We start from the raw sequence: 15,102 nt of genomic DNA, 5'->3' as shown, positions 1-15,102 counted from the left end.
ATGGGCTAAGGCCCGTATATTTGCATACTTAATACATACTCCGTATTATTTAACTTTAACTAGTATTCAAAGTACAGAAAACATTTTGTTATTTATTAATACTGATAAACAGAGAAATACAAAACTTGAATCACGAGTTCAATCAATCACGCATTTTATTGACAAATGGCGACCACTATTAACTTGGTTCCAAAACCGATACATATTTGACATTTCAACAAAGTTGATAGACTCAAGTTATCAAATTCAATTTGGATAGAGACTTGGAATTACTTTATACTTGAGGGACCACAAATGAAATTATATGTGTTATTATATGTTATATATATGTCATGAAAAAGAAGTAGGCAAATAGATCTTCTTTCTCTCATTTTAAACCTTCCCCTGATAATGGAGATCCAAGGAAGCAAAACCGCTCTCGGGTGCACTCAACCGATAAAAACAAGCCGGAGAATAGTATTGTTTCCGCTACCATTTCAAGGTCATATAAATCCAATGCTTCAGCTAGCAAACATTCTTCACACTCAAGGTTTCAAAATTACAATCATACACGCAGAATACAATTCTCCCAATCCATCAAACTATCCTCATTTCATCTTCAAGTCCATCAAGGATCGGTTTTCCGAGATCGCAGACCAGTTGGGTACGAATAAAGATCCAAGTTATTTTGTAAGATATTTGAATAAAAGTTGCGTAGAACCATTTAAGGAGTGTCTGGCTAGGTTGTTGGCAGAGTCCGATACGGACTTGGTTGCTTGTGTGATTACAGATGCTGGATTCTATTTCACGCAGGCGGTGGCGGACGATCTGAAAATACCAAGGATGGTGCTCCGTACAAGCAGTCTCGGTTGTGTTCTTGCTTATGATGCTTTACCTTTTTACTCTAAAAAGGATTGCTTTAACCTTACAAAAGAAGGTTAGTTCCATATGAATTTTCTATGAGGTGATTTTAATACGATTTTCTATGAGGTGATGTTGCATAAATTATTACTTTTGGTGAGGTTTTTGTTTTTTTTTTAAGTTGTCATACATGCATATTTTTTCCCCATCACATTGTGGTGCATATTCTGATAGCTTCAGAATATTGTGTTATATATAAGTATCCACTACAAATAATGCTTTTTTGATACTTGAATTATATTTGACTTTTTAAAATATGAACAGTTTGAATTTTTTTACATCTATAAATATTACAAAGTATTTGACACTCTAAAACGTCAAAAAGAAATACCCATTAACATTTAGAAGTGTCAAAAAGTTAATGGCACTTAAAAAATTCTTACACACCATATTTTTTGACAATAAAATTTCTGACACCATATTTTTCCGTGCTTCGAACTTCGTGATAACTAGTTTCAAGGTCTCAAAAATATGTCAAGTTATTGATGTGTTAAAAGTGTCAAAAATAATAAAAGTGTCAAAAAACGAAAATTATTTTGTAGTGATATCCTTAGGATATGTTTGATAAAACTATATGGTTAAGCACTTAGTAGTTCATAATCTGAATGATTTAAAGGTTCTAAATGACAATAAGTTCTTTAATAATTATTTTAAATGAGCAATGTTAATGATGTAACTTTACCTTACTAACCTCTATATGAAAAATAACTAGAATATAGTTGTTTATTAAGTGTTCTTGATATAATTTAACTAGAATAGGGGACGAGTTGTGAAATGGTCACCTCAACAAGAAGTTTTAGCCCATTCGGCAACAGGGTGTTTTTGGACTCATAATGGATGGAATTCAACGTTAGAGAGCATATGCGAAGGGGTTCCTATGATCTGTTCACCCAATTTTGCTGACCAACCGGTAAATGCAAGGTACGTAACCGACGTTTGGAAGATTGGCGTTATGTTGGAGAATGGATTTGAAATGAAGGAGATTGAGATGGCAATTAGAAGAATAATGACAGAAAAAGAAGGTGAAGAAATGAATGAGAGAATAAGTTGTCTAAAAAAGAAGTTAAACATCTCTCTTAATGAAGGTGGATCCTCTAATGAGTCATTACAAAACCTGGTTCATTATATTTCATCCTTGTGAATTTAACTCACTTGGATGATAAAATTTTGGAATTTTTCCATTTGATAAATCACTTTCAATTCTTATAGATGTATTCAAAATACTGATTTCATTTCTATATGTAAAAAAGCTTTTGTTGTATTATGTACTAGTATTGATATTGAAGTTTGATTTGATTTTCATTTAATAAACTTTGCAACTAGTTTTTTTATTTCAGTATTTGTTTATCAATTTTTTTATTTCAGTATTTGTTTATCAATTTTTTTTATTTCAGTATTTGATTTTTTTTTTCAAAGCAGGAACCTTACCTATGCAAATTTAATGCTATTCTATTGATATATTCATCATTCTTTTTGATACATCCGCTGTAAGTGGACATTAACAAGTTATACACTATAGATGTGGAGGTGTTTGGATTCTTTTTCTCCTTTGAACATCTATATTTGACCATGAATTCCTCTTTTGACATTTTTAAAAGAACTTACCGTTTTAACCCTTATAGTTTACTGATACGTATAAAATTGGTTCCTCCTTTTGTTATTATTGCACGTTGGTCCGTTACTATGTTGTATAGATGATTCTTCATAAATTTATCAAGTGTGATAAAGGGAGCTGGCTGTTTACATTCATTCATAGTATAGAAATACACTTTTGCTCTTATTAATACCGATGAGCAGAGAGATAAAAATTCATATCAATATTTTGTCAACAAAAATTCTTCAGATAATCTAGACAAAATTGCCGAAATGGTCCATGTGATTTGTATAAAAATGCTGGTTTCGTCCTTATGCTTTTTTTGATGGATTTGGTCTCAATAGTTTGTCAAAGTTGCTAATTTAGTCCCTATTTCTAACGACCGTCAAAAAATTTCGTTAATTCCAGTCATGTGCCAGACATGTGAGGGTATTTTCGTCTATTTATTTCCTTTGTTGACAAGATTGCTGAAATAGTTCTCGTGGTTTGTACCAAAATTGCAGAATTGGTCCCTATGGTTAGTACAAAAATGTTAGTTATGTCCCTACAACCATTTCTTCGTTTTTAGATTTAGCTAATTTGTTTTACAAATTCAAATTGATCAAAAGTCAATAGAAGTCAATATTGAGTTCTAAATCTGAAATTTAAACAAATTAAACACAAATCCAAATGTTCATACCGATCTGAAATTTTTGAATCGCACACTGCTACCCCAACTGAACAAGATCCAGACCTAAAAATGATGAAATGGTTGTAGGGACGAAAGCAACATGCTCCTACAAACCACGGGGACCAATTATGCAATATTGGTCTAAACCACAAGGACAATTTCAGCAATCTTGTCAATAAAGGAAATAAATAGACGAAAATACCCTCACATGTCTAGCACATGACTGGAGTTAACGGAATTTTTTTGACGACCGTTAGAAATATGGACTAAATCAGCAACCTTGACAAACCACTGGGATCAAATCCATCAAAAAAAGCATAGAGACGAAACCAACATTTTTGTACAAACCACAGGGACCATTTCATCAATTTTTTCAATAATTTACTTGCGGCCAAAACATAGGTTTAATATCCAATCATGCATTTTATTGGCAAATGATTACCACAAAAATATTTGTCCCAAAGCAATACATAAATACATACAAGACATTTTCAAGAAAGTGGAGTAACTATAGTTATCAAATTCAATTTTGATAGAAAGAATTGAAATACTAAATACTTGAGGAACTACAAATGAAAACGTTATATATGAAAAACACTAGTATATCTTCAATCTTTCATTTGAAACATTCCTGATAATGGAGATCAAAGGAACCAATACTACTCTCAGGTGTGCTGAACCGATGAAAACAAACCAGAGAATAGTAGTGTTTCCACTACCATTTCAAGGTCATATAAATCCAATGCTTCAGTTAGCAAACATTCTTCACACTCAAGGTTTCAAGATTACAATCATACACACGGAATACAATTCTCCCATTCCTTCAAACTATCCGCATTTCATCTTCAAGTCCATCAAAGATTCTTTTTCTGAGATCGCAGACGAGTTGAGTATTTGCACATATCCAACTTACTTTGTTGAGTACTTGAATAAAAGTTGCGTAGATCCATTTAAGGAGTGTCTGGCTAGGTTGTTGACAGAGTCCGATACGGACTTGGTTGCTTGTGTCATCACAGATGCTGGATTCTATTTCACCCAGTCGGTTTTGGACGATCTCAAGATACCAAGAATGGTGCTCAATACAAGCAGTCTCGGTTCTATTCTTGCTTATGACGCTTTACCTTTCTACTCTAAAAAAGATTGCTTTAACCTTACAAAAGAAGGTTAGTTTCATATTATTCATCTCACATCCGTAATTTATAGTGTATATATAATATAATATATATAATATATAATATGTTCACAAAATCATGTTGCAAAACTTACTTTAGGTGAGGTGATTGACTTTGTATGTTTAGTGGTCCATTTTTATTTACTGGGACTTAACAAAAAATCTTAGGCATAAACTTCCCTACCAACACATCTTAAGATGACCATAAAAATGTCAAAAACGATCATGAAATAACATGATAGGTCGCATACATCCTTGTAAAAATTATCGTCCTCTCGGGAAAAACTAACGTTGAAAGGATACACTAACAATTGACAAATTTTCATATTTGTCTAGTGTCACAAGTTATCAATTTGCTTATAGTGATACGCATCCTAAATTTAATGATCATTTCATGAAACTCACTCTAAACTCAATGTAAAACTTTATGTTATCGTATGTAATCCAAATGAACGAGAGCCTTGCAATTATGCACTGACATTTTTGGAATCTCGTACGTAATCCAAATAAATTAGGGCCTTATATCTATGCACCGAAATTTTTGGACTCATAACGGATGGAATTCAACATTAGAGAGCATATGTGAAGGAGTTCCTAGGATCTGTTCACCTAAATATGTTGACCAACAGATAAATGCAAGGTACGTGAGCGACGTTTGAAAAATTGGCGTTATGTTGGAGAACGGGTTTGAAAGGAGGGAGATGGAGATGATAATTAAAAGAGTAATGATTGATAATGAAGGTGGAGAAATACACTTTTGGTGCTTATTAATACTGATGTGCTGTGAGATACAAATCTATACGGAGTATATTAATTCATAAGAATATTTCGTCAACAAAATTTTGACATCCATTCAAGAAGGAGAAAAAGAAAAAGAAGGAAGAACATTCAAGAAGGAGAAAAAGAAAAAGAAGGAAGAATTGTTGGCAAAAGAAAGGTTGATTCGGACATTGAAAAGCCTAAACCGGTTTTGATTGGTTTTAAGTTGAAGATGTTTTGTGATTGCGAGGTTCTTTCTTGTGACAGTTGTATTCTCTAGGCGAGTTTCCCCACTGTCCCCTGTCATTTTGTATTCTCCGTTGAGAGTTTTTTCATCGTTTAAACGAGTATGTGTTTTTTTCACAAAAAACAAAAAGAATTATAATAAAAAATTCTTTAGATAATAAACTTGTGGCCAAAACAGAAGTTCAACACGGAGTATAAATTATGCATTTTATTGGCAAATGACAACCACAAACTGATTTGTCCCAAAGCGATACCCATTAGTCGTTTTCAAGAAGGTGACTAGTTATCAAATTCAATTTGGATAAAAAGATTTAAATTACTTGAGAAACTACAAATGCAAATGCTATATTTGAAAAATCCCCAAATCTCTGATTTGAAACCTTCCTGACCATGGAGATCCAAGAAGGCAATACTACTCGCGCCGAACCGATGAAAACAAGCAGGAGAATAGTATTGTTTCCGCTACCATTTCAAGGACATATAAATCCAATGCTTCAGTTAGCAAACATTCTTCACACTCAAGGTTTCAAAATTACAATCATACACGCTGAATACAATTCTCCCAATCCTTCAAACTATCCGCATTTCATCTTCAAGTCCATCAAGGATCGTTTTTCCGAGATCGCAGACCAGTTGAGTACGAACAAAGATCCGACCTACTTTTTTAGGTACTTGAACACAAGTTGCGTAAATCCATTTAAGGAGTCTCTGGCTAGGTTGTTGACAGAGTCCGATACAGACTCGGTTGCCTGTGTGATCACAGATGCTGGATTTTACTTCACTCAGGCGGTTTTGGACGATCTTAAAATACCGCGGATGGTGCTCCGTACAAGCAGTCTTGGTTGTATTCTTGCTTATGACGCTTTACCTTTCTTCTCTAAAAAAGATTGCTTTAACCTTACAAAAGAAGGTTAGTTTCATATTGTTCATCTAACATCCCTACCAACATATCTTAAGATGACCATAAAAAATGTCAAAAAACGATCATGAAATAACAAGATTGACCGCATAAATCCTTGTAAAAATATTCGTCCTCTCGGGAAAAACTAACGTTGAAAGGATATGCTAACAATTGACAATTTTTCATATTTGTCCGGTGTCACAAGTTATCAACTTGCTTATAGTTATACCTGGTAATTAAGACCCATACTCTCAAATTTGGGTCAATTGGGTCAAGTTTTCGGATCAATTGGGTCTTGAGATAAATTAGACTTAGCAATGTAAATCAAAACATAAAAAAGATCCAAATGGGTTTCTCTCCAACCAACCTATTGAGTCCTATATAAAAAATAAAGGAATAGGTCTAATGGGTATCAATACTCAAAGATCAATAAATAGAAATAGGTCTAATGGATTTTGTGAATGCGTCAAATGGGGCGAGCATAAAAAGTTTCATCTGCCAAAAATTTATGAAAACATACATGGTTATATCATTTTTATGTGTATTAATTTCTTACATATATAATAAATGATACGGAGTAATAACTAAAATAATGTAATAAATGAAAAAACGATGTAACCCGTTTGAACCATTTGACCAATTGTCATGTGACCCGTTTTGACCCGTTACCTAAACCGACCCAACCTGACCCATTTAGACCCGTTTAATTGACCCGTTTTACCTATGACCCATTGCAACCCGAAATCATTTTGACCCGTTACCCAAACTGACCCAACGTGACCCGTTTGCCAGGCATACTTATAGTGATACACATCCTAAATTTAGTGATCATTTCATGAATGTTTCCAGATTCAAATTTTGAAGCACAAGTACCGGCGTATCCACTTTTGAAATACAAAGACATGGTTAAAATTACAACTGACCCACAAAGTATGGGTGATTATGTCAGCAACTTGCATAATACAATGAAGGCATCTTCAGGGATCATTTGGAACACCTTCAAAGAACTGGAACAACTAGAACAAGAGACCATCTCTCAACATTTACCAGTTCCACACTTCACTTTAGGACCATTCAACAAATACTTTCCAGCATCCTCGAGCAGCTTGATCCAACAAGACCGAACCATTATGTCATGGCTAGACACAAAACCTCCTAAATCTACTATATATGTAAGTTTTGGAAGTGTGGCACATATTAGCGAGGCAGAATTCAAACAAGTGGCCAATGTGTTGGCGAATAACGGTTTACCGTTTTTATGGGTGGTTAGACCAGGAATGGTTCACGGTACAAAATGGATCGAATCATTGCCTGAAAACTTCCTAGAAGGATTGGGCGAGAGGGGACGGGTTGTGAAATGGTCACCTCAACAAGAGGTATTAGCTCATCCAGCAACAGGGTGTTTTTGGACTCATAACGGATGGAATTCAACATTAGAGAGCGTATGTGAAGGAGTTCCTATGATCTGTTCACCTAAATATGTTGACCAACCGATAAATGCAAGGTACGTGACCGATGTTTGGAAGATTGGCGTTATGTTGGAGAATGGGTTCGAATGGAATGAAATGGAGATGGCAATTAAAAGAGTAATGATGGATAAAGAAGGTGACGAAATGCGTGAGAGAATAAGTTGTCTGAAAAACAAATTAAATATCTCTCTCGATGAAGGTGGCTCTTCTAAAGAGTCATTAAACGACTTGGTTCATTATATTTCATCGTTGTGACTTGACCATAAAGCTTCGTTGGATTTTAACCTTCGAATTGCTTCCGGTACTTCTGATTTTATACATGTATATATCTGCTTGTGGAATATGATATTTCAGCATGGGTCTCTTTATTATTAAGTACTTCGAATCAGTTACAGGACTATAATAATACAGAGTGAACTTTTATGCGTACCTGGCTCAGCCATCATGCATATGTTACTTACATAGCTTGAATGTCTTTAATTAAACGCTCTAAATTACAGTATGATGATCCACCTGGCATCAAGCATTGTTTTGCAAGTTTCGCCATTTGATCTGCCGACGTCCTAAACTCGTGTTTTCTACTGTCCATCAATTCTCTCACGGTTTTCTCTATAATAATTCTGTCACAAGTATCCTTCATGTCCAGACCCAACTTCCACACTTCACCCACAAACCTACTGTTCACATGTTGGTCCAAAAAAACAGGCCAGCAAATCATTGGTACACCTTCAATCACGCTTTCTAAGGTCGAGTTCCACCCACTATGCGTTAAAAACCCACCCACCGCGTTATGGGCCAAGACCTCTTCTTGTGGAGCCCATTCAACGATATAGCCTCTCTCATCTATGTCTTTAGACAATTCAGGTGGGATTTCAATTGAATCACTGGTCAACGAGTCTGGCCGTATGGCCCACAAGAAATGAGACCCACTGTTCACGAGCCCATACCATAACTCCGTGTACTGTTCCTTTGTCATTACAGCATGACTTCCGAAGCTAATATAGAGCACGGAATTCGGTGGTTGGGAGTCAAGCCATGTAATACAACTTGAGTCTTCGTTCCACAGACTACTCGAAGAAGTGAATGACGAAGATAATTCTCCTGAGAGCTTGTATTTGAGATGAGAATGCAGAGGGCCAACGGTGTACAGATTTGGACAAAACGTGCGTATTTGGGAAAGTATCGGACCCTCTAAATCATCAAATGAGTTTATTATAAGGCCGGGCGCTCTCGGGATTTCTTTACTTTCGTGAAGATAAAGCTTCAAACTTGGGTCTGACAAGTTTCCAGAACGACAAAACGTCGGAAGATCACGTCGCCTTAAGAACCTTTCCATCCCTAGTACGCTTTTTATCGGTGTATCCAAGTCGTTAACTACCATATTTTCATAAAGCACATAAATACATACTTTATACCTAATATGCGGATATTTGAACAGAACGAAAGAGATTACGTAACTCGATCACTCACCTGAAAATGGAAGCTCACCGGATTCAATGAGCTTTGGCAGCCGGAAGAAAACCCACAAGCAACAAGCACTGATTGTACGAACGAATAAAATAGGTATCCCTAGCTCATTAGCTACATCACAAGTATACCCCAATGTTCCATTTGCAATAATACAAGTTACCGGCCTTCGTGAATCCGAATTTAGTTTGCCAGAAGTTAACAGATCCTTAAACAGGATCTTGTTAGTTTTTAAAGATTCAAACAATTCTATAAGCCCGCTCCCAGAGCGAGGATGATCTTCCGGAAGGCCATCAGATATGGTTTCTAACCGAAAACGTGGATAAATATCACACCGAGATTGTATATTGGAATACTTAAGAAGCCGAGTATGTATATGATCAGTAACAAGGAAGGTGATGTGGAAACCAGAGAGACACAAAAGCTCGGCTAACTTAAACATGGAGTTCACAGGGCCTTGCAGTGGCAATGGGAATATCAGTACATGAGGTGGGAGTGTTACTTTATCCATCACAGACTGCATATGGCAACATTCATAATTTGATTATATGTCACATGTCGATACGTAAACGGTTTACGAATACAGTTTTCCTGTTCAGATGATATAATTACAGATACCATCTCTATAACCAACACATCTGCTCAATTTACAGATAATATAATCACAAATAATGTATAACTCCATAGATTCATTGATATTATTACAGATACTATCTCTATCTAGATAACCAACACAATATCTGTTGAATTTGCAGTAACATACGAATAACCTAATTTAGTTAGGTGATAGTGTGCTGTATATAGATCAGATCATAATCGTCGATTCAAAAGTGATAACTTAAGATTTCGTGCGTTTAGATTCTTAATAGCGATTTTATAATTTTACCCAAATTTAGAAGAATAAGTCGATTCAACTTAAGCCTAAAAGATAACATATTTAATACTAATGTATACATAATAGTATACTCGTAATACATAAATATTTAATAGATGAAGATGAGATGGTAATCGCCATAGTAGGGAACGAGAGAAGTACCTGCTTGTTGACCAGATTGAGTGGTGAAATCAATAATTAGGAGTGAAAAAATTGAAAACTTGATAACTTATACGTAATTATCTAATAAAGACTTGTTTTCTTTGCGGGTCCGGTAAATTTTATACCAAGTCTCTTACAAAACATATCATGATGTCGTGTTATCCCTCCAATGCTTCTTGTATTCCGACTCAAAAGAATCTCCTTGTTCCAAAAAAAAGTGGAGGTCTTCGTATGGAGGGCTAGGCGGAATAGATTGCCCGTTTTGTCGGAACTTGACAAGCGGGGTATTGATCTTCATTCCGTCCTTTGCCCCTTATGCGACGACGAGGTCGAAACGGTGAATCATGCATTACTTTCGTGTAAAAAGGTTCGAGAAATTTGGGAAAAAGTATTCATGTGGTGGGATATCGTATACAATCAACAAAGTCTCGAAGATATTTTGGGCGAATCTCCTCATTTGCAATGTTCGGAAGATGGTGCGAAGATTTGGCAAGCAATGATTTGGGCAAGCGTATACCTAATTTGAAAAAATCGGAACAAAATGATATTCAAAAAGTCGTGTTGGTCTCCTCCGGTTGCCTTGTGTGATATTCAAGTAAAGAGTTTTGAATGGATTAGGAAGATACAAGAGGAAAAATATCGATTGGCTTGATTGGTTGCACAATCCCTATGTTTTAGTTTTGTAATTGTTTTGCTATCTTGAGTATTTGTATTTCGTGTTTAGTGCGTTAGTTTGTTTAGATGCTCACATAGGATTCTAGCTCGGTATCGTTATGTGTATCATCTTGTGTGGACTCTTTGTACCTTTTCGGGTTTATTAATAATATTGTCGTTCAAAAAAAAAATTGTATAATAAAGTAATAATCTATTCTTATCTATAAAAAGGGAGTTTAAGGTGATGCAATCACATGCTTTAAGATGTTGTACCATGTGCTTTAACACAATTATATCATGTCATTGATGATGTCATATTTTGCAGTAATTAATTTTATATGTAAATTTTACCATATTATATTATCTATAATTAAATAATTAAATAACAAATATGACATCTTTCCAATATTACACGACAACTATCCTTGAAAACCACCAAACAATTTCATATATCATAATACAGAATCTACTTTAAGCACATACTTTTGGAAACCACCAAACATAATGTACTTTTACCTCATATCACACGCCAACTTTTAAGTACCCAATATATGTCATCATTGAATAGCAGTTTTCTTTTTCCAATATCAACATGGCGTGATATTATTTTCTTTTCCAAAAAATATGCATTTGATTACATTTGACTAAAAAATTCGTCCCACAAGGAAAACAACTCAAACCCTATTAGGTCATTATCCCTCTATATATAGTGACCCACTCTCCAACTTAAACTTCACTCAACTACAGATACACATACACAAATACAATAATATCACAATCTCAATGGCTAACGAATCTTACAATTTCATTGAAGATCTTGATACTATCAAAGATTCATGGAAGCTTAAGGTTAAGCTTCTAAGTGTGTGGAAAACTTACTATAATGTTGAGATGATAGTAATGGATGAAAAGGTATTTTTCATACTGATTTTCATGTTTAAAAGATGCACATATCTCATAACTTTATTATTGATTTATAATAATTAATCTTATGTATGTTGCTTTTGTAGAGTGATAAGATTCATGCTACTGTGAAGCATGGTTTAATGCACAACTTTGAATCGGTTCTGGAAGAAGGTGCTATGGTCATGTTAAGCAAGTTTATTGTGGGTGACAATAAGAAGCTGAAATATCCCATGACCCAGCATAAGTACAAATTAACCTTCTTGCGTGGTACAAAGTTGTGCAGATGTTTAAGCTGGAATGGCCCTGTTAACGGTTTCAATTTTTTTTTCCTTTTTCTGAGATTTCTCTCCATGGTCAAAATGAACATTTACCCGTTGGTACTGACACATTCTTAGATATAATTTGTATTCGATTACTTTCCATATTTATACATATACATATAATGGTGATGCGTATGGTCGTTAATGTGCTTAGATGTATCTTTTGAACTCATTTTTTATAGATATTATTGGGGTTGTTCAACATTGCACTGATCTGGACGTGTACAATAAAACGAAAGATGGAAGTGAAGGAGGTGAAATAGGGAAAAAAATGACTTTGGATGTACAAGACGAGAAGTAATCTAACACCCATTTTTAGCTAAATAATAAATATCTATAACTATACATCTTATATGTTGTACATTTGCGTTAATATTTTACTCTATTCTGTAGTGGAGTGATAGAGAAACTTCAACTATGGGATGACTATGCACAGAAATTTCATGATTATGTTTCTGCTACCAAAAGAGAAGGGACTGTGATTTTACTCCAGTTTGGTAGGATAAGACTATGGGTGGAGAAAGGTACTTAATAATGTTTACACAATGGGTTATGTTCATAATGCTATAAGAAATGACAAAATCGAATATTTCTAAACTATTTACATGCCTTTGAATACATTTTTAGGAACTCTATCTTTTCAAAATGCGAAGTTTGGAACGAAGATGTGGATAGATGATAATGATGTTCCTGAAATCGTTGAGTTTAGAGCAACGTTTAATTCTAAGATTGCCAATGCTTCATCAAGTCAAGGTGGTAGTGTTCTTTCTAGCCAAGTAACTCATTCTGGTGTATCGGATTTTCTTAACCCGATACTGAAAAAGACTATCGCGGATATAGTTGGTTCGACTGAGGTATTATATGATCCGATCTACTTTTGTAACTAATCAGACTTGAATATGCTATTTCTAAATCTTTTATATTAATGTTTTGCAGCCTATGATTTGTGTGGTCTTAGCTGAAATACTTTTCAAAAGGAGCATGTGTGGAATTATATTGGTTGCAGAAAATGCAAAAAGAAGGTTTTGAAAAAGTCAGAAATTGTGAACGACATTGAAGGTAATGCCACTGTTGATGAAGGTAAGCTATACTGCCCTAAATGCAAGGAAATGATTGCTGCTGTCTTTGTAAGGTAATCTCATATATATTTGTTGCTTTCTGTTTGATTGTTTGAGTTTTTTGTTGTTAAGTGTATGATGCTTACTATATGCCTATGCTTAAAATTATAGCTTTAAAGTTCACATTAGAGTTCAGGACGCTAATGGTACTGCAAATTTTGTGATGTTTGATACTCCTGTGATGAAATTAATCAAAAAACGAGCATCTGAGATACATGACAAACAACAAAAGGTTGGTAAAATTAACCAACCATATACGGAGTACTATTTAGAGTTGTATCTAAATAACAGCCTTTTACGGTGATATTGATGAAATTGTAATAATCATGTATGTTTTTCAGGATGGGAATGATGACTTTCCTGATGAGTTTTCTCATTTGGTGGACAAAAATGTTTTGTTCAAGGTGGAAGTTTCCAGTTTTAATACCGATTTTGATTATGACGTTTATACAGTCAACAAAGTTTGCACGGATCCTACCACAATCTCTGATTTCATTAACTTGATTCCTGAAAACCAGGTAGATGTTCACGGGAAACTTATAAAGACTTTTGTTAATACGAACTTCTCGCCGTTTTTCAGATACTAACTCGCGACATTTATTGATATTAATAGAATGGTGACCAAGAAATCGAAAGAAACCCTATCATAAACATTGATGATTCTCAAGCTGAAGATCTTGAAAATAAGGTGATTATAAATTATAACTCTTCATAAGTACATAATAAATTAAACAACTTCCTCGAACATGGTCATTGTCATTAATAATACATAATACCTTAATGTTGTTTTGTTGTAATATATTTGCAGGGTTCTCTGTCCTATACTGGCGATTCATCAACCGGACTGGATGTTGATTCTCAGACTCAATCCAGTCCATCTTTAAAGCGTGCGAGTGAAATTGAGGAGAATGATGGTGTTGGTGACAGTTCATGTACTAAGAAGAAGAAGTTCGTTGAAGTGAAGATTGAGAAGCCTTGAGATTAGTTGTTTTAGTTCATTGTCCTTTATATGTGTTTTTTTGAACTTGGTGTTATGTATGTTTCCATGCTTTCTTTTGGCTAGATGATTTCTATGTATGTTTTGATTTTTCTTCCACATAGCAAAAACATTGGTCTTTGAATGTAAAAGAATGTGAACATGGGTTCCTATTTTGGCAATCAATATGATTGATATTGGAATACCCTTTTTACATCATTTTCAAGTATTTATTTTTCTGTTATAACTATTCTGCTTTTTGTCTAAGTACTTATACAAGAAATCAGTGTTATGATCCACTAAAATTGTGACTTCACCAATTGAGATATTGGGTCGGAGCTGTAGCATGCCCAACAGCAGGAAACGAAGCTGATGTAGAGTGTTGGGCCAGCTGGTCTATAAGACGCTGATTAGCCTGTATAATATCTAAGAGTTGGGCTTCTGAACAATTGTCATTTGGGCTGTAATTGTTACATGTTCCAGACGTCCAATATCTCAAAATGACAAACACTCCTGTATACGTGACTACTTGCGAAAAAATAATATAATATCAAAAAAAGAAATCGGCACTTAAGATGAAATTTAGAGTTGTGTTTAATTTTTTTTAATAGGATAAAGAAAAGAAGATAGAACGAAGGGGCTGTGATAAAAAAAATAATAATAAATGAAGGTGGTGGCGTTAAATGTCTACATATATAATTTATAATTTTTACATTAAATCAACTTTAATACTTAATGCATATACTTTCATAGGAATGTGAGCGGATAAATGTAATCATTAACATATGGTAATGTGCATAATATTTCTTGATTAGTGGGTATTCAAGATCTCTTTTCATCTAAACAAACCATTCACATTCCTAGCATCTCTTTTTGACCCATGTTCTTCTCCAGGTATCTTAAATTACTTTTAGA

The 15,102-nt window shown here is 34.5% G+C and overlaps 5 protein-coding genes and 1 long non-coding RNA gene across 9 annotated transcripts; 5 read left to right on the top strand and 1 right to left on the bottom strand.

The window, feature by feature from the left end:
- The first annotated feature begins 372 nt into the window (after positions 1-372).
- Positions 373-2,236, top strand: LOC139899763 (UDP-glycosyltransferase 76G1-like). Its single transcript, XM_071882600.1, has 3 exons — positions 373-916; positions 1,075-1,088; positions 1,655-2,236. Exons 1-3 carry the CDS (start codon positions 391-393, stop codon positions 2,039-2,041), a joined length of 927 nt encoding a protein of 308 aa, XP_071738701.1. The 5' UTR covers positions 373-390; the 3' UTR covers positions 2,042-2,236.
- Positions 2,237-3,771: 1,535 nt separating this feature from the next.
- Positions 3,772-9,743, top strand: LOC139895836 (UDP-glycosyltransferase 76G1-like). Of its 3 annotated transcripts, XR_011776047.1 has the most exons (3): positions 3,772-4,327; positions 7,091-9,051; positions 9,149-9,743. XR_011776047.1 is itself a non-coding variant. In XM_071878386.1 (2 exons), exons 1-2 carry the CDS (start codon positions 3,802-3,804, stop codon positions 7,963-7,965), a joined length of 1,401 nt encoding a protein of 466 aa, XP_071734487.1. In that variant the 5' UTR covers positions 3,772-3,801; the 3' UTR covers positions 7,966-9,743. The 3 variants fall into 3 exon arrangements, 2 of the variants coding, with proteins under 2 accessions (XP_071734487.1, XP_071734488.1); XM_071878386.1 differs by having other exon boundaries at positions 7,091-9,743; XM_071878387.1 differs by lacking the exon at positions 3,772-4,327 and adding an exon at positions 5,661-6,250 and having other exon boundaries at positions 7,091-9,740.
- Positions 8,168-9,688, bottom strand: LOC139895838 (7-deoxyloganetic acid glucosyl transferase-like). Its single transcript, XM_071878388.1, has 2 exons — positions 9,181-9,688; positions 8,168-9,084 (listed from the first exon to the last, which is right to left on the bottom strand). The coding sequence occupies exons 1-2, from the start codon at positions 9,686-9,688 to the stop codon at positions 8,168-8,170; spliced, it is 1,425 nt and encodes a 474-aa protein (XP_071734489.1).
- Positions 9,744-10,382: 639 nt separating the features above from the next.
- LOC139899762 (uncharacterized) lies at positions 10,383-10,891 on the top strand. Its single transcript, XM_071882599.1, has 2 exons — positions 10,383-10,724; positions 10,832-10,891. The coding sequence occupies exons 1-2, from the start codon at positions 10,383-10,385 to the stop codon at positions 10,889-10,891; spliced, it is 402 nt and encodes a 133-aa protein (XP_071738700.1).
- A 986-nt stretch (positions 10,892-11,877) lies between these two features.
- On the top strand, positions 11,878-13,055 carry LOC139899760 (uncharacterized). Its single transcript, XM_071882598.1, has 5 exons — positions 11,878-12,150; positions 12,276-12,390; positions 12,487-12,617; positions 12,721-12,936; positions 13,030-13,055. Exons 2-5 carry the CDS (start codon positions 12,365-12,367, stop codon positions 13,053-13,055), a joined length of 399 nt encoding a protein of 132 aa, XP_071738699.1. The 5' UTR covers positions 11,878-12,150; positions 12,276-12,364.
- Positions 13,056-13,592: 537 nt separating this feature from the next.
- Positions 13,593-14,268, top strand: LOC139897188 (uncharacterized). 2 transcript variants are annotated; one of them, XR_011776458.1, is made up of 3 exons: positions 13,593-13,729; positions 13,825-13,899; positions 14,074-14,268. It is a non-coding gene; the product is annotated as an uncharacterized lncRNA (long non-coding RNA). The 2 variants fall into 2 exon arrangements; XR_011776459.1 differs by having other exon boundaries at positions 14,020-14,268.
- The last annotated feature ends 834 nt before the right edge of the window (positions 14,269-15,102 follow it).

The sequence above is a fragment of the Rutidosis leptorrhynchoides genome, chromosome 3 (genome assembly GCF_046630445.1).
Source record: "Rutidosis leptorrhynchoides isolate AG116_Rl617_1_P2 chromosome 3, CSIRO_AGI_Rlap_v1, whole genome shotgun sequence".
Classification (NCBI taxonomy): domain Eukaryota; kingdom Viridiplantae; phylum Streptophyta; class Magnoliopsida; order Asterales; family Asteraceae; genus Rutidosis; species Rutidosis leptorrhynchoides.
The sequence above is the reverse complement of the archived record's forward strand: the minus strand, read 5'-3'. Positions and strand labels throughout refer to the sequence as shown.

Excerpts from the sequence above, each read along its gene's own strand:
- LOC139895836 (XM_071878386.1), top strand. The coding sequence starts at position 3,802 with ATGGAGATCAAAGGAACCAATACTACTCTCAGGTGTGCTGAACCGATG. Across the intron at positions 4,328-7,090 it reads CTTTAACCTTACAAAAGAAG|ATTCAAATTTTGAAGCACAA; the intron begins GTTAGTTTCATA and ends GAATGTTTCCAG.
- LOC139899760 (XM_071882598.1), top strand. The coding sequence starts at position 12,365 with ATGACTTTGGATGTACAAGACGAGAA. Across the intron at positions 12,391-12,486 it reads TTGGATGTACAAGACGAGAA|TGGAGTGATAGAGAAACTTC; the intron begins GTAATCTAACAC and ends TCTATTCTGTAG. Across the intron at positions 12,937-13,029 it reads GACTATCGCGGATATAGTTG|CCTATGATTTGTGTGGTCTT; the intron begins GTTCGACTGAGG and ends AATGTTTTGCAG.
- LOC139895838 (XM_071878388.1), bottom strand. The coding sequence starts at position 9,688 with ATGGATAAAGTAACACTCCCACCTCATGTACTGATATTCCCATTGCCA. Across the intron at positions 9,085-9,180 it reads CGGTGAGCTTCCATTTTCAG|TTAACGACTTGGATACACCG; the intron begins GTGAGTGATCGA and ends AAAATATGGTAG.
- LOC139899763 (XM_071882600.1), top strand. The coding sequence starts at position 391 with ATGGAGATCCAAGGAAGCAAAACCGCTCTCGGGTGCACTCAACCGATA.
- LOC139899762 (XM_071882599.1), top strand. The coding sequence starts at position 10,383 with ATGCTTCTTGTATTCCGACTCAAAAGAATCTCCTTGTTCCAAAAAAAA. Across the intron at positions 10,725-10,831 it reads AAGCAATGATTTGGGCAAGC|GAAGATACAAGAGGAAAAAT; the intron begins GTATACCTAATT and ends TGAATGGATTAG.